Genomic DNA, 27,123 nt, shown 5'->3' on the forward strand with positions numbered 1-27,123 from the left:
AATAAAATATATATCCTATCCTATCCTACACATGCAGTATTGAAAAACAATATTCCAGTCCAATAATATAATATATCCTTTTATATTATACACTGCACTATTATGTAGTACTCCAAGTACATTCTGATGGAGATACTTTTGCACTTCTACTTAAATAACATTTTGAATGCAGGATATTTACTTGTAAAATAATATTCCTACACTGTTCTGATCCGAGTATTTTTTCCACCACTGATAACATATATTTAAAGTAAATTTAAATAATCTATAATCTTTTTTGCTGAACAGAAGGACCCATGTATAAAAAACAGTGAGACCATTTTCACAAGAGAAAACATTTATTCCTCAAAACCCATGAGGCATCTTTATCATTCAAAAATAATAACATTAAGAAGGCAAAAATTACATAGCAGGGTTTTTTTTAAGGCACAAGATAGATAACAAGAAAAAGTATTTAAAACCTCCAACAGTTATGACTGCGTGATAAAACATGTACAAGCCTGACAACGTTACAGCCCCGTCATCGTAACAACAACTTCCGGCAGCCCTTCTCATAAAATGCAACTATTGTTGTCTCTGCTCATATTATTCAGTTTGTTCGACTCACGTGTGGTTTGAATATTAATCAAACCCTTATTCAAGTATCCTTCATAGTATACAGCACTTGTTCATAGCCCTAAAATGCCCCCAGGTCTTCAGTAACATCCAAATATTGCACAAGAATCATCTTAAAATATACACAGTTATCATTTTAATCTTTGCATATGTGCATTACATGTTTGTAATCAAGCATAAATAACAATAAGAGGTAAATAACCAAATAACACTGCATAACATAAAACATATCAAAGTCAAGACTGCTACTTAAGCCTACTTTAGTGGTTTCATCTGTTCCTTTGGTAAGAGTTTTCTCAAATGACAAAACAAAATTTGGCACATTTGAACAAAAGGAACGGACTGCAGAAACAATTTTGACAGATTCCAATATAATTTCTGAGGAGGAAAGTGTATGACCACGAAAACCCCTGCAAAGTTTTAAATATTAGCGACTGATATTTACAGTAAAACACTGAAAACAGAGACAAGGCAATTAGTGTGTTTCAACACGTGTACACTATGTTACAATATCTTCCATTAATGAAACAATGACAGGAAAGGTTTGAAAAATGTCTCGCATGCTGAAATCAGTTCGGTCAAAATATGAAAAATGTACATGAATACAACAAAATGATGTGCCCTTTTATTAACAAGAAAACAATTTGACAGCAGAAGCGTGGGCTCACTATGTGAAGAGGGAGTCTTGAATACTTCTTATGCTTTGAGACGACACGCCATCTTCACTCAGGTCATACCTGCAAGAGAGAACAATACAAATATGTATTCAAGCACCACAATGAGACTAGAACATTGTATTATGTGAAGAAGTCACTCAATGCTGTTGAAGGAAAAGATCAAAGTTTACCATTGCGTGCATCCTTTTGATATATCGTCCCCACTTAAATCTACCAGCACCTGCCAATTTGAAAAAGGAAGAAAAAGGTTTTTGGAATATACGGCGTACTTTGGAGCGGCTCTACTGCTGGAGAATACGCACAATAACAGCCGGAAGTTACCTTTCCCAGAAGCCCTTTGTGTTTGGACAGGATGCTCCCGCCGTTCTTCACGGCTACATCCAGAGTTCTCCTGTGGAGCTCCACCATAGATACACTAAACTCAAACCTGCAAACACAAACACACACATCAGGCACGAGTCTACTATGGCGTAATATCATGCACATTAGACATTCAAACTTGTTATTATTTAGAAAGTTAATGAAACATGTCATAATTGCACCCCTGATGTGCTCCCTAAGTTAATTTGGACCAATTTCTTAATGTTTAACAATAAAAACACAAAGTCAGCCATTGCATTAATACAATAATGTTATTAATGTAAAGTACAACAATTACGCCTCTCATTAAACCTTTAAACTTTCAACAACAAGCTGCATGTAAAAAGCCCGGCAGCTGCAACACACATCTGGTGTTCATGAATATGTTTCAGATAACGAACACGCTACTGACTTATTTGAATCATTCAGTAATAATATCGAAACCCACGTTTGATCATAAACTGGGTTAAGGGTCCTCTTCATCGTGCCGGTCTTCCTCCTCCCTGTCCGGCTTTTGTCAGGCAGCAAATAGAGGCGGATGAAGGGATCCGAGCCGTCTTTGGTGAAGGCTATCAAGTTACTGAGGACACACAGGACAAAATTGTTTCACCCACATGCTGCCGGTCACATGTTACCTAGGTTAACGGTGCCTGTTTATTCTTAATTTTAATAGCTCCGCAGGAAGCAAGAGGACCTGCCCAGTGGAGACTCACTACCTTCAAATTAGTATAAGTGCTGGAGGCTTGGGCCAAAAAGAAGATGAGTTGGAAAAAAGTCCTTGAAAATGAGACAACCTTCAAACTAGTCTATCATATATCGTCCCAAAAAGCCCATCTAAATGCAGGGTATGACGGCAGTTGTGGACCTCACCGGCAGGCGTGCACCACCACAATGAGTTTGTTCCTCTGGGAGCTGTGGCGGACAGTCAGCTGGACCTCACCCAGGGGGTACTGGCTGGGGGCCGAGCCACTATAAACACACAGGAGTAAGTCAGTGTCACTTCCACAGGCTGCAGTTAAATTATACAACAGGCACAGATGGATAGTTTGACAGGTAGACGGATAAAATATTCATCAAGATACACAAACTCTTTTCTTTCTTAAAGTCAAGATGACATTCTTTTCAGAGGCAGCTGCAGAATGTAAATGAGAGAAACACATTTACAACCAATAAGATCCTCTGAATAGATGAAAAATAAATCCAGCAATGGTGAGCTACATATCAATGACAGGAGCCGTGCTAGGAAAACAGTTCTGGAAATATTGTAGAATTCATGTCCTTTACTTCTGCAGCTGACGAAGCCTTTGCTGGAGCTCCAGGGTGGCGAAGGGCAGGGAGATGTCTGAGGCCAGACTGGGCGTGGACTCCTTGTGGGACAGGTGCTTCTGGGAGCTGGACATGCAGGTGCTGAGGTCGGAGACGCTGCGGCGAGGGCTGGCTGAGTACGGCTCGCCGTCCCTGTGTTGGAGGGTGAGGGTGGAGGCGCCTGTCCGTGGTGGAGGCGTGGGCGGAGGCAGCGGGGAATCCGAGGCTGATCGCCTCTGGGCGGGCGCCGGGGTCGGAGTCGGCGGAGGCACGCTGGACTTCCTGACCCGGACGGCGGAGGGCTTGTCTGAGGACACCTGCTTCTCCAAGGACAGGATCTACAGGAAGACGGGAGGACATGACCCCGAATCATGAAGAAGAAATACAGCAAAGTAGTGGAATTATATTCGGAGTAAGATTCAGAATTGTACTTGTAGTGCAGCTCAATAAAATGAATCAATATCACAATATTTATTTTTTTAAAGGGGCTTTGGTTGGGTTGGTGGTTTTAAATGTAACCTTAAAGCAACTTAAACAACACTATGACTTGTTTAAAAGACTTTGAGGTCAGACTGACGAGTACCTTTTTTGTAAAGTGATTTCAAAATTGCAGACACAGGTAAAAAAAAAATCTGGTATTTCGTTGCGTGTTGTAAAACAAATCAGTTTTCATGGAGCCGTCTATCTCTGTGTATCTTCTGGATCCAAAACGATCATTAAGCCGGTAAAGTAATTTCCCTCTTTGGATATGCGTTATGAATCTTGATATGTTGGTTGTGATCCAATACGGGACAGTCATTCCAGCGCCGGTCAATATTTTGATAGGCCTGCATCCATTTTCTTATTCTATCAGTTGTGATGACTCAATACGAGTGAATGCACTTTGTTTCAGTGTCATCAAAGGGCAATGCAATTTACTTGCTACAGTATCTGTGTGACTGAAATCATTATAGTCTGAAACAGAAAGTCAATATAAATATGATTCATCAGTGTCATTTAATGGAAAGGCGTCTTTAAGAAATGAGTGAACGTTTGAATTCGGGGTTTAAAGTGGGTGAGTCAGTGGGGGGTTCATAATAACTCATTCTTTATTTTAAAAGAAGTTGTAATTATAACTGATTGTTGTGTTTTGTAGATGTGGACTGTCGTGAGTAACAATAAAAGAAATTCTCAATGTAATTATTTTTTTTTTATGCCGTGCCACAAACTGCATTGGGGAAAATGTCTGTGACCGATATCTGAAATTCAATCTCACTATTTAAATGGTCAGATACAACTTGGGAGAAGCAAGAACATTGTCATTTTAAGTTTTCATTAAAATTATCATCAGTCATTAGTCATGTGGGTGAAGCGGCCGTTTCCTTTGTGGAGCACCCCAACACAATGTTAAACATTCAAACAATAAAAAGTCGGCGTTTTCAACCAACTGCAGCTGTTCAAATCTGACCTCTTAGCCGGCAAAATCAATGATGCTGAGCCATAAAATGAGAAGTGTGTTGCTTTCTCCCTCTGTCTGAATTCCATTGTAAGCTGTATATGAGCTTTGAGGAGGAACCTTGAAAGCTAGATGTAGCAACAGTTTCCAAGTTAGAATTGAGATGAGAGCAAAAAGCTGCAGCGGCTAATCAATGAATCATTTTTAGTTTGTTCTTTTTGACACGGCAACACTCGCTTTGCCGGAACATTAGTCCAAATGTACTGAGCCGCTGCACACGTAGAGACCTCCCTGTCCGTTCTGTTTCAACAGCAAATCCTGAACATCTGTTGTGGTTTCCTCGGCCTCAAATGAATATGCCTTACATCACCGGTTCATACATGACAGTGGGAAGTGATGCAATCCATCGTTACCCTCAGGGCCATCTTGAGTTTGATGGTCGAACTCGGCCCGGAGTTCTTCAGAGTAAAGCTCTGCGTCAGCGTCATCTCCTCCTCCGCCAACAAGCCGCTTAAAGGCACCGTCAAATTACCCAGGGTGCATTTGTGCTTGTCGTCTTTTACCTGTGCATTAGGAAAATATCTGCTTTAGACACGAGACAGCTGCTTCAGCCACTTTGTGTGTGATCTCATGAATAATACATCAGTGAAATGTTAAATGAGAGGTCGGGTGGTGCAGCCTCACCTCAAGCTCGAGCTCCTGCCTTCTGGGATTGTGAACGAAGAATGAGAAACAATCTTCCCACAGAGGCTCCTTGGTCTTGTACCGGATCTTTACGGGAGGACAAGTAGCCTTTTGTTAGTCACTAAGTGATCAGGACAGTGATTGGCTTTTTATGGTTTCTGTGGGACAATGACTTTGAGGTTAAAGTGTCTTCTTAACTTTAAGGGTCGTCTATATTGAGATAACGGAGTACGACTCGTGGCCTTTTTCTTCCACAGAGTCTCATAAATATGAATATACTGTAGGCAAGGTGACCAAAGAGGTTTTATGGCCACTGCACTTGATTGACATCACTCATATAGTATATATAGTTGTGAAGAGAGAGGAGCTATTTTAAGTGACCCTCTTTTGAATGAAATCTATTTTTCTCCAAATGTAGCGTGACAGTTGCAGCTCCACTTCATCGTGATTTAACTCAATCATTAGCGAGAAAGAATAACGACCGCGTCAACTGATGGCCACAACTTAAACCTGTATGACCGTATCATCACACATGTTAACTTGTCACGTTACTTTCCTGACACCCAACAGAAAAGACGAAACATTTCCACAAGACTCAACTGATGTAAACACCATCAAACTAAAGTGCTAGAGTACGAAGCCAATTCATTAAAAAGATGTATCACCTAATAATAAACCGTTTCATCCATCCTTTAACTCTTTACAAAAGGGGTTTAATACAACAAACCTTTTTCAGCCCACACACTTGCAGTAAAACTTCAGCATCAACCATAATTCGGTCTACTTAAAGCAAGAGTTTCTCCTTCCTGAATAATTTCCTTTTTGAACTCCACATGGAAGTTTTCTTCGAGAAATAGCTGGTAAATACACTAAAGATGAATGCAGAAGCTCTTCAGCCGACACTTGACGGTAAGTTGGAGGTTACCACGGTCTTTTTTCTGCACAATCATTTTCAGTTTATCTCTCTTTGAATACCACAGTAAGAGCGAAACATTTTGGAAAAGAAAGCTTGAGGAGGAGATGGTGAAATAACCATCTCTTTCACCATCTGTTAAATAGCTGTTAAATTGTAATACTTCTTTGTGTGCAAGAATGTAAGATACCTTCCAGTGAATAAACATAACTGCTGTATTCAGTTGCTATGGCCAACTTAACATTGACAGATGCTGTTCCTCCTCTCACAATGAAAAGAAAGGACAACATCTGACAACGCAACAACACTCGTAAATAAACACACAACTCACCTTGCTCTCAAGTGTTTTGTGGCCAACAGTCAGCTGGACATACGGACAGGGTTCGCTGCTACTCTTCTTTGCAGACTATCAAGAGAATGAGACAGAGGGGAGTCAACTGATGCTCCACTGTGACCCAAAATGCATAAATGTCAGCAACGGACGATACAATTACACCCAAACTCAAACATTAGCATCTGGAGACTCTGGATCAAGCACACAGTCGGTGAAAGAGTTTGCGGTTCAGAAGGGAAGCAGCATTCCATGCATTTTGACAAGCGGGGCTGCAGGCAGAGCGAGGCTACCAAGGAGACTGCCAAGCTTTGTCTCCACTGCTTTCTAATTTTAGCATGCTGGGTTTCGACAGCAAAGTATTATTCGGTACTCCTTACAGAATAATAATACCCGACATATCTGCAAGGTGTGGGGGGACGTAACTTACTCGTTAACTTGTCCTTTCTCTTGAGGATGGTGCGGAAATTTGAAATCCATTTATCAGGAGCATTAGAATTAAGCTCCACATCGTACATTCAGGGTGATTAAGACAATCCCCCGCTTTGATATGCTACAACTTGGACTGTGAAGGCACTTAGCAGAAAAAGCAAAATTATATGATTGTCCTTAATTCACCTAAAATACAATTATGTGTCTATGTATATATATATATATATATATATATTATGTGTCTATGCATATATAGTATGTGTCTATGTATATATAGTATGTCAGGAAGAGAATTTCCTGCTCTGTTGCGCTTCTTGAGGCTCTTTACGTTTCTTTCTGTGGATATATGATGTTGTGCATGCCAAGACACATTTGTGAACTCTCGTTTTTTCGGAAACCCGAAGCTGATTTTCACGCTCATGTTGTATTATTTCCATTGTGGAGACAATCGCTTGGGACAAGTAAGATTAAAAGATATCATGTGTTTGCCGAAGCAGAGGCGGCAAACTAGCCTTTTGAGGTTCACAGCACGGCACTCTGATGTCGAGTGATGTCGACAAGAGAGACCGACAAGATGCATTTGAGACATCAAAGCAAAGTCGCACAGTAGACACAATGAAGAAAATGAAAGAAAGCGATTGATCAAATATGGTCAACAGGTTTATATCACTTGATGAATAAAGGCAACAAAGAGATACAGAGGCTCAGTCTGTCACCTCTGTAACAGCCGGCCAATCAGATTAACAAAGACTAAACGACATGAGGCAAAAACGGAAATATTCGTATTGCAATTGCCTTGTGATGCCAGATGAAACTGACGCATCAGGGTTATGTTACACTCAGGGGGTGTCACTGCCTGAGTGACAATAGGAGGCTTCAGGACACTTCTTGAAAATATTACAGGCAAAAAACAATAAAGCAGCAGTCGAGTTCCTTCTATTTCCAAGAAATTCAAATAAACTGGCCTGACAAGCATCACTCCCTCCTCATCTATGCTTCCTTTTTGATCAGCCAACACTAATCCGGCTGGATTGCTGTGCAGGTTTGCTGTTCGACATGATTCACAGAAAAATTACATTGGATCGACAGCAGAATGACATTTTCCCTCCTAATATAAACGCTGCAAAAGTGGCCACAGTTTTCATTTCGCCATAGAGATTGGAGACAGATTGAGAATAGAACAGATTGAATGCAGTATTAGACTTTTTCATGCACGATCACGAGTTAGGAGAGATGGAAACTCATTGACAGGCACAACTGGGGCACAAAACAGACAATGATCCATCATCATGCACATTTGATTTACATAATTCACTTGTTTGATAATCATCACAACCACATGGCATTGTATGGTGCACTTGAAGACACAGACGGGTAACACAGATGAGACACAGGGTGTGATTTGTACGTGCAAACCATCTTTCCCTCATTACCTTCAGGGCCTTAAAGACTGAGACTTGCTTCAACCCGTCATAGGTGAAATCTGACAGGTTGCTCTTTAAGCCACGAGGAGATTTGGGGGAGAAAATCACACCCATAGTTAGTAGGACGGGAGTTGTGGTATGGCTAAGAGGCATGAGGAGAAACCCAGAAGACCATGTTGAAATACAAGCCAGAAATGAATGATGTGGGAGATAAATGAAAAGCAGCATGAGGGCTGATGCTGTTGACAGTACAGGGAGCGAACAATGAAAACACAGATCAGGAATAATGAGTGTTTCCTTCAGGGAAGATTTGGAGGAGCTACTGTGTGCAGCTTTTTAGACCAGCTACAGGCATTCTGTATCTGTGCAGCTTCACAGTAATTGGCTCACTAACGCAGACAAAGATCACGATGAGCTCTGCCGTGGGCCATTTGTACTGCAGATGTTCCATATTTTAGCCTTGAACTAAGCACCTGATTCAGAAAAATATGCATCTCATTAACAAGCTGGCGTAACGGAGTCCACTGTTTAGAGGTGTCTGCTTTATGTTAACGGTTATTGGGCTCATTTTAATCAGACATTACAATAAAACCCGTGCAGCTAACACATGCTTTAAGATGCAGGTTTTTAAAGACTATTGTTACTGTTCAACCCACGTCATTGCACATCGCTAATGCTAACACTAGCAGGATGCAAAAAGTACGGGGGGGGGACTTACAAAAAGTGTTTTATACTCAGAAGTATTGCTCTCATAAAAGACTAGACCAGATGCTCTCCTCTCTCTTAAGTTTCCACAGCCTAAGCTGCCTGTGAAGACGTTCTTGGGTGAGAGGGAAAGAGAGAATAGAGAAAAAGGTGAAGTTGTGAGGACTGACATGGGCTAAATAATGTGTTATTTTGTAATTGATGGTTCCCTACAGGTTACAGCTTCCACAGTAGGTACAATGAAAGACTTAAAATTGTATTAGATACATTTAATAAATGTGCACAGCTCCTAAAAAGTAGAGGTTAAGGTTCTCATCGGACAACAGCTCGGCAAATTGGCAAATATTGACATAAAACCGAATCTAAAACAGAGTTGTATGGACAAGTTCATAAATATGGTTAAAAGATATTGACTCAATTGAGGTTGAAGGCTACATCCATAATAACCATTCATCATTGCTTTCATGGCCGGGTTTGCAGTAGTAAAGATAATGAGGAAAATAAGTTTCACTCAGAGGTCAGAGTGCAGTAAAAACCAGTATTCACATGGCAGGAAAGTGGAACATTGCTGCACACTGACCAATAATCCTTATTCAAACAAGTGTGCAACACTGGTGTTTCTTACTGAACTGGTTCTGAGAATGAATGTGGTCAGGTGTGTGTACAGGGTGGAGAAAAAAAGAAGCCCGCATCAGCCTATACATGCTAAAACTTCACTACAATCTACTGGGTCTGAACAAAAGCACTGACAGCTTCAAAAAAGAGCGAACATTGCAGTATCTTACTGGTAGGTTCTTTGCTGAGTCCAGATAGACCACGAGCAGCGCTGAGGATAGTCCATCATTGGCCAGGCTCCTGTCTGCACGTACACTTCGCAGCACCTGATTAGACAGAAAAGCCACGAGGAGAAAGGACAGATAATGTTAGCTGTTAAAGCAGGAAAGTAAAGTCTTTTATTTCTGTGTTGTACCTGGTCCAACTTCGCAGGAGTGGAGAGCAGAGACAGCCACTCCAGTTTTAAGTGGAGTTTTCCAGTCGGAGTTTCTTCCAGGTCAAACCACTGCAGCAGTGTGACAAAACATTCATGTTAAATCAATAAGGTGAGTCAGAGAAGAGACCAAACTGTTTTTGTTACGCTAGGGTGAGTAATGAATTTTAGTAAAACATATTTCAGAAACTCGTTTTGTCATGTTTGATGAAATTGTCTTGACACCCCGACATCCATCCTTAAATCAAATGCACTAACAAAAAAATACAAAAATCTGTATTATCACGCAGGTCTCTAACAAGCCCATCCAATTGTTATGCTGTCAACACTGGTCTGTGTTTTTTGGTAGTATCATTTTAAAATCTGGTGTACTTTAAGTGTATCTCCAATGACACCGACCCCAGGCCCGAGAGATGTTAAACTATTCCGTTACAACATACAACAGAACAAATTCTTGATAAATGAGCTATCATATTCTATCATTCAGCCATAGAAATGGTTTTACCTCATCAACCTTCTGTTCTTTGTGCAGCTCAGTCATATCGATCATCAGGCTGTGAATAATGTAAAATGATAATTACTCAGAATGGGACGACAAACAGAAAGCAGAGGATATCACAGCAATTAATCAGAACAGAGTTGGCCCAGTTATCGATCGGCTGCGTTGTGTTGTCAGCACTTGGTGTAATGTAGCAGCCTTGGTCCAATCAATTGACTTTGCCCTTGAGCTCGGAAGTGTGGGGTAGCACCTCTCTTCTTTACTTTCACTGATGTCTACTAGCATCGATACTTCACACCTTCCCCTTGTGTTGTTAACGCTGATCCAATATATAAGGCCATAGCCGATCCTTAGCTTTTCTATGCCTGTTTATCAATGGCAACAAGTTTGTTCTGGCAGTCACAAAAATACCTTATTTCTCAGGAAGAATGTGTGAGAAGATCCGAGCAGAACAGGAAATGAGAGAAACTCACCTTCCCAGGAAATCATCTTTGTCAGGATCTTCGTCAAACAGCTCAATCTCAAGGTGTTGCCCGGAGTGCTCGTACACCAGCGCCTGACGAAGACATGGACGTATTAATACTTCATGCAGGCAGGTAGGTATAACCCGTCTTGATAACAGGTCGGGAGACTGCACTCGTTTCTATTGTCAACACATCTCAGTGTTACTCAAACGACACCGTTATAAACGTTCTCCACTCATAGAGGCATCCCAAACTCGTCACCTCATAAACTTCGTTCCATTTGGGGTTGAGGCTCTCCTTCACCGCTTTGCTCTGGAACAGCTGGTTGCCGATCTGCAGGACGCCGTACGGGTCGGACTTGCCCTTGATCAGCCCTCCCAGAAATGTATCCTTCCCCTCCAGATCCTGAGCCTCCAAGAAGTGGATCCTCAGGACTCCCTGTGGAGGCGAGCAGAGCAAAGCGTGAAGGGGAGCGACTCTGGAGTAGCAGCTCTCGACACTCGGAGGTCACAATGGGAGTCAGAGTTGATCGGATGGGATTTTGTCCACCGGGTGTCGTGAGGCAATGCAGGAGAAAACTGTGGCTTTTTGCAAGGGGAAGGCAGAGACAAAATATGTCCAATGAGGTTATTTGTTATTTATATTATAAAGTATGTGACTTGAACAATCTCCTCAGCAAGTGAAATACACTGAATCTTTATCGCGTTACCATGGATGCAGCCTTGAAATGCTTTAGTGCTGTTGTGAGTTAAACACAAATTCAAGCCCGATAGAAACTTACCTTTATTACATTAATAATCATAAAACAACACACAGCCCCGGTGAGAATGGATTAGCGAGAACCTTCAGCTACTAACCATGAATTCCCTCGTTACATTTTCCACTGTAGTGAGTTCACAATCGAACCCAAATAGCTAGAAGAGGTATATTGAACCACTTGTTTGACACCACTCTCACACTGCATTAGTACCTTTGGTATGGGGAAACGTAGCTTGGCCAGTTCCACATCCCCGACCAGTGGGATGGTGATACGATTGGGTAAAACCAGATAGTTGTAGATAATGTCTTGAATCAGATTGTCAGAGAAGCCGCTGTAACAACAGGAGGGAAGGTTGGGAGCAGAGGGGGAAAACAATATAAACAGAATGAAGCAATGAATTATTTAATAGACATCAAGAGTGCCCTTGGAGGCTTTAATCTTAGTTTATTACAGAGCATTTCTGATTTAGATGGGTGAGAAGATAGTAGGAAAATTGGAGACACTTCAAGCATGTTCGTGCTGCCGGCCAACAACCCTCTGAATGTCTATCTGATCCACGACCGATTCAACACTTTGTGACAACAACAAAGACAATGAGGGCAGATAATGCATTACCGCCAGGCTTCTCTTTATCCATTTAGCTGCTGTGGAACAGCAGCTGGAAAATTGCAATCACGCATGGGGGAAAAAAAAAAAGGTTGTAAGAGTGAGAGTGAAAATTCATCATCCGGTGTTATTGCCCAGGCTGTCACTTGAAGAGAAACAGTTTAGGTTATGGCACAGCTGTCCATATATCACACTGTGGATGTCCTCATCAATAGTGTGTGAACTGGAAGTGATCCTGCAATTGTCTCTGGAGGGATCCCAAGACTGTAAAAACACGCCGGCTAAAATCTACAAAATGGCCGACAGAAATGCTGCCAAAAGAGACAACAACATGGTCAGATGACAAGTTGCCTAATGAATCAGGCATTTTCTAATACTCAGGACCCGACGCACCTATCGTGTGCTTTCTAGTTGTCCACCAGTGTAGCAGCATACAGCAACGAGGTGACAGCCGTATCATTGTTGTTATACATTTAGATAACTTCTCTGCTCCTCTGATGCACTTGAGTCGATGTGGTTAAGCTACCTTGAAATCACATCATTACATTTAATTTCGTTACAGATTATAATTAAATTAGCTCATTAGTTGGAAAAGAAAATAAATGCTGAAAAATGTATGTATCTGTTACACAGTGGTTAAGAAATAATTGGCTTCTCTCGTTACTGCTCTGCTTTTGTAAGGCCGGGTAGAAATGTATTCCTATGATTATTAAGCTCACACCTACAACAATCACTTCTTTCCTGTCGGCTGGCAGATGCAATAGTTCAGAGCACTCAACTCATACCGGCAAACACAGGCCAACTAAAAGGCAACTGATGCGTCAGGCTGAAAACAAATACCAACGACAAATAATGGCAACGACTAAGAAACAATAAGTTTGGAAATGTCGAACAAAACGGATGTCCACAATTTAGCACTAGCCAGCAGCTATTTAACTTTGTAGAATAGAGGATAGTTCTGAGTTTGCTGGAGTTTCTAGTAAATACAGTAAAAGTTATGATTAACAAATAGCTGGATCAGGTATTGGTGACAAATGCTGATCTGGTATCGATGACCGTTATTTTAAGAAATAACAATTCAGTACGTATATGTATTCATCACACAAACAGAATCAAATGAAAAACAGCTGAAAACTAAGGACGTTTAAACACAGAGAGTTTACAGCCCTGATCTGTGCAGGTGATCCCACAGTCTGACTGCATTGGCTTTTTCACCTTCATGTAATAATCTAGAACTTAGTATTATACGCGGAAGGGTGCACCCGAGGATCTCAGGGTGCCAGTGGGAACACGGGGCAGAAAGAGATCTGACGGATGTCTCGGAGCGAGGCCTCTCAGGGCTTTGTACCTAATCCATTATATCCTGAAATCAATTCTCAAAGCAGCACGAAGTCGGTCAAGATCTGTGAAAAGATGTTTGCTAGTCCGAGTCAAGCAGATGAGCTGCAGTCAGAGAGAAAGGAGTAACAGTAGTCTACTCGTTATGAAAGCGTGGATAAAAGTTTCCAGATTTTTAGGAGAAATAAATGATCTATTCCTTAAAATAGTATTAGAAGAGGGTTGACCTGATTGTCCAAGCTTTCTTAGACTTCTGCAATGCTGAGTTAATGAATGAATAGACAGAGAAGCAAAATATCACCAAGACAACTTGCACTAATGGCTTTTTAATTATTATTTCATAACGGAGAGCTGTGAATTGTAATTCAAAGGACCCCGTAGTCGAGGTGAAATGCTGACCCCTATCTAATTGGAGCATGTGGCCAGGTTTCACCTTTTCACACCTTTTAAGGACCTATGCTACTCTAAAACAGCACCGAAGCAGCACAGACACACCATCTGCTCTGAGAAAGAGTGCAATGAGAAAAACTCAATTAAACCGTCAATGTTTGGGTCTGGAATCAAGAGAAACATTTGTTTGATCAATCCTCAGCTAATTTTCCAGCGAAACAGCAGGACGCAGCTTTTCTCTGTGAGCCGATTAGAGGCATTGGGATTCTCTGGTGGGAGGCCGATCAGAGACGGAGCTCTCCTCCAGCTGAGAGCTGATTGTGTGCAGGGATTCCTGCTGCATCAGCGCTTTTTGCCGCATTTCTATTGCTCCCCAGGCGCAAACATAGGAACACCCCCGCTCACCTGCTTGTGTGTACACGCAAAGTAACGTGGGATCGTTTGTTGGCAACTTCAGGATCGTAGTGCGGACATGCACACTTTACATTATACAGCATGTGCAGTGCAGTGTGTTTTACTCTCCTGAGGACCATGTCAAAGACAAGTTATGTCACCCTTTGATCGACAGCCTCGCTCCTTCGTGGTGATTAAGTCCGAGCGGTACAGACTTTCATAATTCATTTTAATAACATTCATGATCTATCATCAAGCACCACCAATCAGGTCAAACTGTAATGTGTCCACTGCTTTGGTTTATGATTAAATAACTGCAAAACTAATGACATGCCTATCATCAGCCTCTGCTGTACTTTGTGCTTAGGGATAATTATTAAATGTTAGCCTGCTCTCACGCTCACCAAGTATGGTGAATATGCTAAACAGCAGCATTAGCATTTTGCTCAAAGCCCCGGGGGTCAGCCTAACAGAGCGAGTGGCATCTGTCTTGTTTTGATTTTGATCCTAATACAGACTCAGCGATGACACATCACAACATGAAAACAAGTGAAGCGTTGGTTGCATAATGACAACAACAGGGTTCAGGAGAGACCCGCTCGGCTTCACGTCTGTTTGTCCGTCTGCTGCTGCATTTAAAGAACAGCTATGGTTTCACCATCTGGGCCTCTCCTACAGTAGCTAACCCCTCTTTCTCTGCATGTATCCAGCTTCCTCCACAACCAACACACCCACACACCCACACACACAGGCACATGTGCACACATACACACGCATTGCACTGTACAAGACTCAACAAAGGAGCTGACGGAGCCCGCCCACTGAGCTCTCCGCCTGTGCCAACTTGTCTGTCCACATCAGCAGGGTATATGACAAGAAACTGTATTCCAAGAGAATCACATGCAGCATTCATGCATGTGTCCCTTTATTCGGGTTGTAAATAAAGTATGAACCACTCAAGACAGCAGTGAGTAATTGTGTTGGGTCTTTAGCTCTTCTCAATCGACTTTCATTTACTCTCCGCTGCTCAGCCCACACAACTACCCGAGGGGGAACAACACTTAATATAACTGAGACAAACTCAGCAAGGATGAGGAAGCAGGCTACACGCAGCACATTTCCTTCTCTGGCCAGATTTAGTTCAGTTAGATCATAGAACTGTCATCTTAATCTGGTTATTCTAAGTATTGTGTGCATGTGAATGTACTGCATGAGAAATACATCATACTTGAGCTCAGTGTTTGCTTGCAAAAAGACAGTTTAAACTCTATCATCTCACCATCGGCCTCCAGCAGGTAAGAGACATTAGCATCTGGTGAAGAAATCTAGGGAAAGCACCCGTTACCCCCTCAGCTCCTTACATACAGATTGAAGACATTTCTGTTTGCTGTTGCCTTCAATTGAACCAGATTCAAGGATATTAATCAATTTCTGCATCTCACTACTATTTAATATAGATGTAATTGTAAACATTCCTCCCATTAATGCACTTTGTTGATCATTAAATGTGTATTGTTACTGTTAAATGCCACGCACCTCCCGTCAGGACAAATTCCTTGTATGTCAAAAAACATTTTTTTTTTACTTTTTGACTGTTTTTGAAGTTTTAATGAAGGTTCGTAATTGTTTTAAAATCTGGTTTTCTTCTGCATTATGTTATAAAGCTTTTCATAGTTTTATGTCGAGCACTTTGAAGCGCCCTGTTGTTGAAATGTGCTATACAAATAAACTTGCCTTGCCTGACAGAAATAATTGTCAGTATCGGTTGGTTAAATCCACCAACATGTCATTGAGGTTCCTTAAAAAGCAGAATCAACACGTTTGACACATGCAAAACAATTAAAAAAACATGTATTTTACAGAACTACATGAGTGAATAATGGAATGAATAAACTAGACACATGTCCAGTTTCCTAAGACACTAAGAACCTCTAAAACTCTTTGAAATTTCAACGTGTTAATTTTTCATTCAGACATTTCTTGATAAGCGAGAAGAGACGACTTACTTGAGCCCAGGAATGTCAAGTATATTGGTGAGGCCCGTCCAGTTTATATCCACGAGCTAAAAGAAGAGAGAAAGGGGAACATATAAGTTGTAGAAAGTGTAAATGGTTTTAAAACACTTAACCTTATACTATCCTGCTATTTGGAGTCCATTTGGAGAACAAAGCACTGCTTTTCCTATTATGTATATTGTTGCCATATTAATTATTTAGGAAAAATGTGTACACTCGTTTGACAAAGGAATGTAAAAATAAACCACATCCTTCTCCGGCCTTCTTTACTCAAGCTTATTGCTTCTCCCTTTTGAGTTTTTCCTTTAAAGTTCGCTTAACCTTCTAAGTGTATAAATGGATGCTAAGTGTTAAAATTAGCTCGAGTTGATGAGTCACAACAAGAGGCTAAAGCACAGATCTTTGTATGTAAATTCCATAGAAAAACCTGCTCACTAAAATATTTATAAAAGCAGCAGCAAGCCTCTGGGGTCTCATTAGTTTTCAGGGTAAAACGAGATCATAGACATGTACATTAACATGGTTGACAGTATCATTTTTAAAGAATTCCACAGCAAAAAAAAAAACACCAATTTACATTCACTCTCTTGATAAAACCAGCAGCAGGTATGTCGAATTGGATAGTGACAGCGGAGGGAAGCAAATCAAAGAGAGTGTGCATGGCATCAGCTGAGAACTGAAACGGGGGCAGATCCTATGTCTCAGTGAGCTTTGATCTGCTTCTGCCTCCTCGCTGAAGTGGCTTTCTACATGAGTCTTTCCCACCCTACTTCTCTGTAAAGTTGCTTTTACAGTACTGCAGCAGATGCGCAGATGCCGCAGGGGAGAGGGGAGCACTGCAGGGCTGTGATCCGATGTGGTGGAGAGCGTTGTGGGAAGGTGGTGTGGAGGGACACGCCCCTGCCTGCAAATCACTTCTACGAAGCCGTCAAAAGACCCGAGAATGGGACAATAACAACAATGCGGACGATGTCATCATCGTCGGCATCATCTTTATCATCAGCATCATTTATCATTTATTAGGTATCTTCAAATTTGGCAAGCTTCATCTTTTTTTTGATTGAGCAATTATCAAAATAATCATTGGTTATTTTTCAATTGACCCAATGATTCATTAACAATTTTCTTTTGTCTTTTTACCCCCAAAGATTATGGATTAATCCAAAAATATATTCACCAATGCATTCATTCTATTGATTCATCAACACGTTAGTTGTAAAAAATCACAGGTTCACAATATAAAGTGTAAGACAGTTGAGTTGAGCCATGGACTCTCTTTTTAGGTCTCGCAGTAGAACGCGTTGCATACTTTCATTCACACTGCCCTGAGTCGCGTTAAAGCGAATGCACGGCCAAGACCAAGACCTCTTATGGTCTGGAAATGTTTCTATTTCATTTGGCACTTGGGAGCCGGCCTTCTACGGCGCACTGGGAGTAGGAAGATGAGATATTTGAATTCCAGGGTACAACACCGCTGGGATTCTTTTTGCCCACAGGAAATGTATTTTACAACTCAATTTCTCTCTCTTTCTCTCTGCCAAAAGTAATGCTCCTCACCTAGAAGGCGGGAGAAGATTGAGATGCATGGGAGTGTGTTTGTGTATGTGTGTGTGTGTACATGTGGAGTTGCGACACAATTTTCTGAGGGCTTGTTGCCTTTTCCCTTCAGCCTCGTAATATCTCCACATTGAGCTTTAGCTAAGTGCCTGGAGTGGAGAAATCTGCCAAAGTAGGGCTGGCTTGGTCTGCAGCTATTTAAAGCTCTGCTATAGTTCCACTGGGTCCTCCCATTTGGTTTAAATCGACGCAACATTTTAAAGCTGTGCAGCAGTGGCTCTGCGCAGGGAGATTGTCTGATGTGCGCTGGAAACTATTAGCTATGCAAAGAACTGGCAACGTGAACTGCAAATCATGGACTGTGATGTACAGCGCTTAAGCTGCGAGAATGTAGACAATATGAGGAGTAACGAGTGTAAAAAGAAACACATTGTACTGTGATTCAGTTATAATTTGATTTTCGGAAGGCACAATCCCATCTCTTTATTTAAACGTCTCATTTTTCGACTTGCCCCTTCGAACAGAGTTACAACGGGTAGTTATTTCTCCATGAAATAGGCAAACGGATAAAGCAGAAAACCAAGGAGGGTTTTGTGAGATGCAATTTTATCAAATTTTGTGAGCCAGCCAAAGTGGACTATAAAAGATCTTCGGGACATATTCTCAGAAATGGGGCCAAACTTTGAACAAGAGACAACCGAGATAAAGCCTACAGTGGCTGCAAAGGATATAAAAGTATACACTAAATGGGTAAAGCGTCTCAGGTGCTGGAATTAAGGACATACTTATCGCAAATCTCAGTTTAATAGCATATACGCCACTCACAATGCATTCCTTCAGACTGCCGTGTTATCTTAACCTCCACTGCTTCTCTGTTCAACAGGTTTAATCGATTTAACCGGAGTCATGTTTTCAGCGTCTGAACTTACCGGCTTCTTGAGAAAGAACATAGACAGGGCTCCAATGAGCGGCATATCACCCAGCAACGGCTCCAACACCACTCTCAACACGCCGTGGATCTATGGAAACACAAGAGAAACATATTGAGATACAAACACAAAAGGAGCGCGAAGGGGAACCTCACACCCGGCTGGCCTTCGACATTCCTCGGCAGCGAAGCCGTTAGCCGGAGCACATGACAGGTTGGAAACTTGACCACGGCCTGACTTCACACCTTCCCCGTGTCATCGTCCACCTTCTCCATAACATATTATGATATTTACAAGGATTATGATATTGGAAGTGCTTTACACGTGTCATGCGGACGCCACACAGCTGACAGCACCGCGACTCTAATCAACACCGGAGAACAAAGTTTACATTCTAGCACTAATATATTTGTTTGGGGGCTATATTTGTATTTTCAGGGTGGATGGAAATAAAATCTTGAAATTGGAATTACGCCAGTGAACCCAATACAAACAAAACACAATTTGAACCACCGCCAGTACCACCTAAACCAATACTAATGTTGTTATTTTAGTGTGCGTGCAGCTCTTTGAAGATAATCCCTTTTGCATTTATGATAAGACTTTACATTATTCAATTTGAGAAGTTTCCTGAAAGTAAAAAATTGGAAACTGATGCTTCACTTTGTCATCTGTAAGATTAATTGAGCTCTTTAGAAAACTGTAGAGAGAGCCAGCTGGCCAACCAAAAGGAAGTCTAGACCCTTACATTTCTAGGACATTCAAATCTAGTTAGAAATCAAGAATTTGCCAAAAATTGTAAAAGAAAATTCCCCCTTATAAGGCAGTACCGCATTATACATCCCAATGTTATTACACAGTTCTCAAAAATGTTATAGCCTTAAAAACACATGTATTTCAAGTATGGGCGTACGTCTTAAAGACCCGACAATCTACAAAAGAGAAATGTCTGTAATCGTCTGTACAGTAGCTGTGACGAGCAGTGGCCCTCCATCATAGCGGTTGGACCACGGCGATGTTAAACAAATAGTAAAAGTCCAATATCCGTCAGCGTTTAACCCCTCTCCTCACAAAGCCATCAGTAATCTCGGCGCCATCACGGGGTGAAATGCACCTGCTCGGTGTAATGTAAACCAGCTCACGGAGTGATGGGGATGTATTAGTGCAGCAGAAATATGTAGGTCTGCCTGAGTTACATAATGGGAGCAGTGAGTAACAAATGTCTCCCGGGGACCGACCCAACAGCTATCCGTCTCCAAGGAGGCGCACTGATTGTTTTCTCTGCCTGCTTGTTTCCATTGAGCCACAAAAAGGCCGACAAAACGCACACAAACACAGTGATTCAACCTTTAACTCAAGACACCGTGGCTTTTCTATCCAGCGCTTCACGTTCCTTTTCTGACAACCAATGTTGAGGTCAAGACTCATTCCAGGGGAAAGTAGCTGTGTGCAATAAATCAGACAAAAAGGAATGTCCTCACCTGAATGCAATTGATGCCGGCTTTGCAGTAGTAGCGTTTGATGTCTATGTCAATCTCGGTGTTGCCGACGAAGCTGAGAGACAAAAACACAAAATATGTTCAATTACAAATTCTGTGCAGAGGTCCCTTCACTTTTTTTTTTAATAGAAGCTGCTCTGGCGACCGGGCGCGGCATAAATAGAGGAAAAATGTTCATATTGAGGCAATGATTTACTAACTGGTGCACACAATATATCATTAGTTATATCAATTTAATTCAATCATCCTCAGGTTTTCTCGGGCCCAAATGAAATAACTACATCATTTTGGCTGTGCACTTGACCGAGTCAATCATTCCAGCTGTCACTTGCTAAAGGCACTTGTTTGTAGATCGCTCTACATGGAGACTATTTAATTAAGCTTGACTTCCGCTTGGGGATAAGCTATCAAGGCGTTGTGAAATTGTTCTTAAAATGCAACTAACGAGCATATTAAGAGATTGTGGATTATGTTGTCGGCAACATGCTGATTTAGAGGATGCCATGGACTTCAAACAAGGCAAGTCTGTTGTGCTGTCTCTCTGTATATTTATCTTTTGTGCACAAATTAATAAATCATAGCCTGAATTTGATTACGTTTCCTTTCTAGGGCAGATCCCGGGCTCTGTAGGCTACAACAACAGAAGACAGTACTGATTTAAATAGGTATCTGGTGGACTCACCTGATCTGCAGGTCCATGATGATCTGTCGCTTATCCACGTTTTCTGTATAGACCTTGACCCCGTTGATCCTCAGGGGCTTCACCGAAAAAGAGAGAGGGGACCATTATGACCCCTGCACCAATCCAGTCCATCAACACGAAACCAACCCCTCCACATCTCCCGAACCCCCCCAGCCGCCACGTGGTGGCCACAAGGTCGACCCCCCTCCTGACCCCCACATGGAAACTATTTATGCAACTCGCACGTGTGTCGGTGACGTCAACATACGGCTCGTATGTTGACGATCGAGCTCCCGCACACGCCCTCCCCCCAGCTGTCCCAACGGCACCTGCTGCCAGTAAGTAGCCTGTGTTGCCACTGCCTCCACTTAGACGCATGCAGCAGCGCTAAGAGGTGCTCACTTTGTCTCCCATGTTGATCTTGCTGAAGCGGAAGGTGCTGAGGTGGGCGTTGGACTGCTTCACCGCCGGCTCGATGGTCTCGCGGAACAGCTTCTCCACGAACTGGCACATGTACGGCCACATCTGCTTCACGGTCTGAGGGGATGCAGACAGGGAAGACTGAACTTTACAGAGACGTCGCGGGACAAACAAAGGAATGATGCCCTTTACATCATATATACACTCTAAAGGGCATGTACATGCGTGTCCTGTAAGACCTTGTGGCATATCAATGTTCCAATCCCTCCCTCGTTCAGCTATCATTGCTACTTCATACAGGAGCAGCTTTAAAATATTCAAAATATAGCTTGTTTTTATAGTAGAATCTGTCAGACTCGCATCAAGCAGGAACAAAAGCCTTTTTAAATTTTGATCTCGGCTTCTAACTCGATCATTTAAAATGTGACTGCTTTACAATTTACATCCAGGTCGTTGCCATGGGGATTCGCATGGGGGTTAATGCATTCCACAGTGCAGCAGAAACAGTCCAATGTGCTGCAGCGTGGCGACACACACACACACACACACACACACACACACACACACACACACACACACAGCCCCGGTGGGAAGAGGAGAGCGCAGAGGAGCGGCAGACATCCATTCCATTTACTGCAGTTCACACAAGGTAGAAAGGAGGGTGCCACCAGAGCGGACCCATTTGACTGATAGCCGCTCAATTCTTTACCTTGTTCAGCCACTCCACTCGCTCGATGTCCGGGAAGTTGACCTGCAGTGGACAAAAGAGAGCACATGATCTCCAGTATACGGTTGGTTTTAATAAGGATGGCAATGCAACGTTGTAATAGGCAAGTTCCCCGTACAAGCTGTGAGGTGAAATGTGTTACGCTGCCAGTCTGACTTTAAATTATAGGTTCAACACATTTGAGCGATCGGTTTAAAACGCCCCCCGACCACTTTGGGGAAAATGGATGCACTTGATATTCCAGATAGGTGACGAATCGCCCTGACTGAACACCAACAGCTTTGATATGTTATCAAATGTTTGCAGAGGATCAACGTGTGAAGCCAGCAGCTCTTCCATTTCAAAAGAGACATTATTACTGCGTGTGGTGCACATTTTAAGTGCAAAGCAAAAAACGTTTCTGTTATCCTAAAAAAATCAAAGTCAAGAGGTTTTCCTAGCTCCTACTTAGGGACATCCAGTTTTAAGATGTCATATCTCTCATTTCAAACGAGCCTATCTCCACGAACTTGGCATCCGGAGAGGCACATTAGTGTGATTACACTTTCAAAGTAGAGAAGACAGAGTGGGTTTCTGTTGGGTTCTGATGCATGAGACGTTTTGTTGCAGGGAACATTAATATAGTTGCTTCAAAGAAGAAAAAAAGAAAGGAGATCAATGAAAACACTCGTCAAGTGGAGGCCATTGAGCTTCAACTCTACCTTCAGAATGCTTTGAAGACCTTTAGTATCATCCCTTTTTCGTTCAGTGTTATATAAAAACTGACTTTAGTGCAAACCTTCCACCTACTTTTTCTTCACATTCTGAGTGTGAGCAAAGTGCATTCAAGCCTCATGCTATTGAGTTTACAGGTAAATTAGAAAATACCTTAATGCTGTGATTTTTCTAATTTGAAGACATTGCAGAAATAAATCCAATGCTAACTACTCTAACATTCCCAGACCTCCACGGGCTACAACTGCGAGACTGAGCTGCAGTTTGACTAACCTTGTTTGACGGCCAAAGTAAATAGACCATTGATTTAACAAGAGTTAAAGGAAATGTCTGGGATGGAGTCAATACCGTGCACAAAAGGTGTGCAGCAATGCACACACAGCCTTAATAAATAACAGATAAACAGCCCTGACTCTTCATCATACGGAATCGAAGGCAGATATTTCCTAATCTCAACAGTAAGATGAAGTGGTGTTTCTGGCTGGAGTGTTGGTGAGATATGACATGCAGTTCAACATCTACAGGGAACGGCGCTATTCCTCATGGAGGCAGCAAAAGTGCTTATCCAGCACTGATGTCAAGCAGTGACAAGAGCAGGAAGACGGGGAGCAGAAAGTTCCACCCCGGATGACAGACAGATCCCAGCTGATAGTTTTGTTATGAGTTAGAAATAATATCCTCCTCTGTGTGAGACGCTGGCATGCTTCATTATAACACCTGACATAGTAGCATTATTCACAAAATAGGTGGAGTAATGGACGATGCACTCAACGGGACACGGTTTAAGTACGGGCTGATAAAACCGAGCTCATCAGCAGAAAGTGGGAGTAAAGCAGCTCAATTATTTAGCTGGTTGCTGTGTTGGTGAGAAGATTCAAATTAATTGGGGCATATGTCTTGAACGTGTAATTAACAGCGTCCTTAAAACTATGATGGTTGTTTAAACTGCTCTCACTGAGCAAACTGAGTCTGGAAAGTAAGCCGGACTTGAAAAACAACTCAAAATACCAACTCGATGTCAACTAGGTGTTATATAGCTGTTGAGGCGTCATATCTATCTATCTTGGCTGTATTTACTTTGTCTTTTTTTTCTGTAAACTTTTTATAGTATATATACATTTTTTAAAGAGGTAAAATGTGCCGAATTCCCTCAACAAAACAGTGTGAACTAATGTCTGTGGTCCTTTAGGTGGATAATATAGTCATGATCTGTGTGTGAGTGTGTGTGCGTGTGTGTGTGTGTGTGTACAAAGTAATGTATCAATAATGTATTGATCCTGTGTTATGAAACTAGATACTGTCCCACATGTTGGATATTATAATATTGTAATATTGCAAAAAGTGATGTATTTTCCTGGCTTACATACACAATACAGCAGCAGTTAGCGAGACATAGTGCTTAACTTATTCCCCTTGTGATATTAAACTAAGATCCATATCCTTACTTTCAGTGTAAGTAGCTGCTACAGAAGCCAGCCAATGACTCACCCGCGTGAATACAGCTGAAGGTATTAACTGAAACAAGGAGTGCTCTTCAGCAGTAGAAGTTTGGGAATGTGGGCACTACACTAAAAAGCTTTTGTGAAAGCAGTGCCATGTCTATTAAGGATCACTCCTGCCTGCCGAGAGGAGAGAAACTGCCACTAGCAAAGATTTAAGAGCTATAACTATAAAATTCCCACCCACTGATGACAGCGCACATGCAGGGATATGAGCTCGGCTCGTCAGTCCGGGGCATGCTAATCAATTGCTGCAAAGCCCTGGAAGGTGCAAAGTGTTTTGCTGTGATGCTCGCTCTCCCCAGGTATGACCGGAGTTACTTGTAGTGCTTGACTTGCAGTTTCTTTTATGAACCGCAGACTTAAAGCCATTCATTAATGCCCCTTCCCTCTAAGTGGGAGGCCATCTAATAGCCTCAATGCCTCCTCTGCCCTGTGTCAGCAGAATACGCTTTTTACTGTTCTAAAAACATGAGGCTGAACCGAGCGTCACAAACACCTTGGGCTGTGACACTGGGATAAGTCTGATACGGAGAGCGTTGTATCTATGGTTTGATAAGTTAAGAAGGGACTTGCAGCTCACGTTCATTTGCAGTTCATTTGAGCCCCGTTTTGTGCTCGGACGGCAGTTGATTAAATGCAATCTAACCCTGTGTCCATTAGTGATTTCCAAACTGGAGCCCTGTGACCATCCCAGGGGTACAACATTATTGAGAACCACGGATAGGGTTTATCTACAGGAGATAAAAAGTGCCTGAAGTGGCTTCCAGAGCCAGTTTATCTTTGTCCTCTGGACTGACTGTCGGTGGAGTTAACTTGTGGATATGTGACAGGAGTCAGTTTGGAATTGAATTAATGACCATGGAATGTAAATGACTGATGCATAAACATGGTATCTTTCATGAAGGAAACTAAGGGCATCCACTTATTATGAACAGGCCAAGTCATTTACTTTGAGATGAATCCCCGTGATGCTATAATGCAGCTCCCTCCAGACAGCCGTTAACAACATGGATTACATGATGTCTTACAAGACTCTATTAAAAGAACAAGAGTCTCAGAGCATATGGCTGTGTGACAAAAATAATGCGTTTTGCATACATTACACATTCATTTTGCAGGAAAATACTGCCCGCAGTTAGTCTTCAAATATTGATCTCTAAATTATCATCCGAGTTTATGGATTTTTTGTTTTGGTTGCCACTTGATTAAATGCAACCGTATCTCATTGACTAGACTCTGGGGCTGCTGAAGATCTTTGGGGAGGTTTCAGAAGATTCCCAACGAAGCCCTGAACACTAATCCGTTAACCCTGAAGGAACAAATATCAAGAACCCCAGAGGATAAAGTGTTGCTGTAATGGAGTGAGTTACTGCAAGTGAGCAGTGTGAATCCCAAAATAACAGGGACCCTGTGGGCATGTTTCCCTTGCAGCGTGGTGTCTGGTTCACCATTGTACCCTGCTGTATTTAGACTGGGACTCAGTCTAATGTCACTGCTGTGGGGGGACAGCTGCTCCATCACAGCTTTACAGCTCAACTCTGCTCCTCCTGCTCTTGTCAGCTGATTGTTTCTTCCTGGAAACTCAAAAATATTCCTCACAAAAATACCACATGCTTTACAGAGAAACAGCTCAAGTGGGATAAACGACCGTCAACATGATTTCATCTCCTGCATATTATTTCACATCATTGCCTTACCCATGGTGGCAAATCAGAGACCGTAAGACTCTGCTTGACACTTCTCTCATCTTGCTCAAAGAAAGCGAGAGCTCGACTCAGGCGGCCGTGCTTCCCTCCAGTGTTTCTCCTCCACAAGAAAAAGATAACAAGTCCAATCAACAGCCAGCTGAAGCTGAACTCAAAATAGCCCAATGCGTATATGGGGAATATGATAACAAACGTCTTTGCTACGTGGGCCCAGGTCTGGGTCAGCTCACTGGTCGAAGACACCGGGGTGTCCTCGGGTATGTTCCCCGCGGAGGGATGGGGAAAGTTGTCGCTCGGCGGCGCGATGTGTCCGTTCTCCTTTGGTAGATGGGCTCCTCGTGTATCTGTCATGCTGCCTCTAAAGACGCGTCCCCGTGCGTCCTCGAACTGTTCAAATGCGGATCAGGTTGGGCGACACCGTTCCCATGTGCGAAGCGGTCCCTCTCCTCACGTTGGCTCACCTGCACACCGACCCATCGCCTTCGGAGGAATCGTTGGCATTGACCACTACAGGGAATGTATTTGACATGGTCAACAACAACAACAACAAAAAAAAACAGGCCGCCGAGTCGGTCCAGTCCAGTCCACAGCTCCACTTGCTCCGACTCTCAACACAGGTTAAATGCTCATTTCCCCAAAACGCTCAGGGATCATGCACCGTACGTTACCAGCGGTGCCCAGAGCCGAGCTAAAAAAAAGAACAAATACCGCCACCTGGTGCTCGTTAGCGGTAAACGCTAACCGTTAGCGGTAAACGCCAACGGTTGTCCTTTTCATCTGCGCATCAATACACGTCGAGGCGGAAGTACAGTTGAACGCAAACACAGCGGTTCTTAACAGAAGTCAAGTGTGGAAATGTGTGTGTTGTATTTAAAACAAAGTTCCTTAACTTACTAACAAGCTCGCGTGCTTTTAAATGCCGGAGACGTTACAATATTAGGGACGTGTGTATATTGACGAACACAGATAAATCGATCAACAGACGAGTTTTACATTATCAAACACTGAAATGAACCCAAACCCAAATACAAGTGCCACATGTAGTGGTGTACA

General features: G+C 42.4%; 1 protein-coding gene across 2 annotated transcripts; it reads right to left on the minus strand.

The window, feature by feature from the left end:
• Positions 1-319: 319 nt before the first annotated feature.
• Positions 320-26,981, minus strand: esyt2b (extended synaptotagmin-like protein 2b). Of its 2 annotated transcripts, XM_068581402.1 has the most exons (23): positions 26,062-26,981; positions 22,131-22,172; positions 21,404-21,538; positions 21,002-21,078; positions 20,302-20,374; positions 18,821-18,910; positions 16,326-16,381; positions 11,803-11,923; positions 11,094-11,270; positions 10,842-10,924; positions 10,375-10,423; positions 9,852-9,941; positions 9,667-9,762; positions 8,186-8,248; positions 6,321-6,395; positions 5,077-5,163; positions 4,806-4,955; positions 2,937-3,295; positions 2,523-2,621; positions 2,101-2,232; positions 1,614-1,719; positions 1,463-1,512; positions 320-1,352 (listed from the first exon to the last, which is right to left on the minus strand). In XM_068581402.1, exons 1-23 carry the CDS (start codon positions 26,419-26,421, stop codon positions 1,283-1,285), a joined length of 2,640 nt encoding a protein of 879 aa, XP_068437503.1. In that variant the 5' UTR covers positions 26,422-26,981; the 3' UTR covers positions 320-1,282. The 2 variants fall into 2 exon arrangements, with proteins under 2 accessions (XP_068437503.1, XP_068437504.1); XM_068581403.1 differs by lacking the exon at positions 8,186-8,248 and having other exon boundaries at positions 26,062-26,980.
• Between the last annotated feature and the right edge of the window lie 142 nt (positions 26,982-27,123).

Source organism: Clinocottus analis, unplaced genomic scaffold (assembly GCF_023055335.1).
Source record: "Clinocottus analis isolate CAN_PGR_092001 unplaced genomic scaffold, fCliAna1.0.p SCAF_18, whole genome shotgun sequence".
In the NCBI taxonomy this organism is placed as follows: Eukaryota; Metazoa; Chordata; class Actinopteri; order Perciformes; family Cottidae; genus Clinocottus; species Clinocottus analis.

Excerpts from the sequence above, each read along its gene's own strand:
- esyt2b (XM_068581402.1), bottom strand. The coding sequence starts at position 26,421 with ATGACAGATACACGAGGAGCCCATCTACCAAAGGAGAACGGACACATC. Across the intron at positions 20,375-21,001 it reads ATCATGGACCTGCAGATCAG|CTTCGTCGGCAACACCGAGA; the intron begins GTGAGTCCACCA and ends TTTGTCTCTCAG. Across the intron at positions 6,396-8,185 it reads CAGTCTTTAAGGCCCTGAAG|TCTGCAAAGAAGAGTAGCAG; the intron begins GTAATGAGGGAA and ends TTCTCTTGATAG.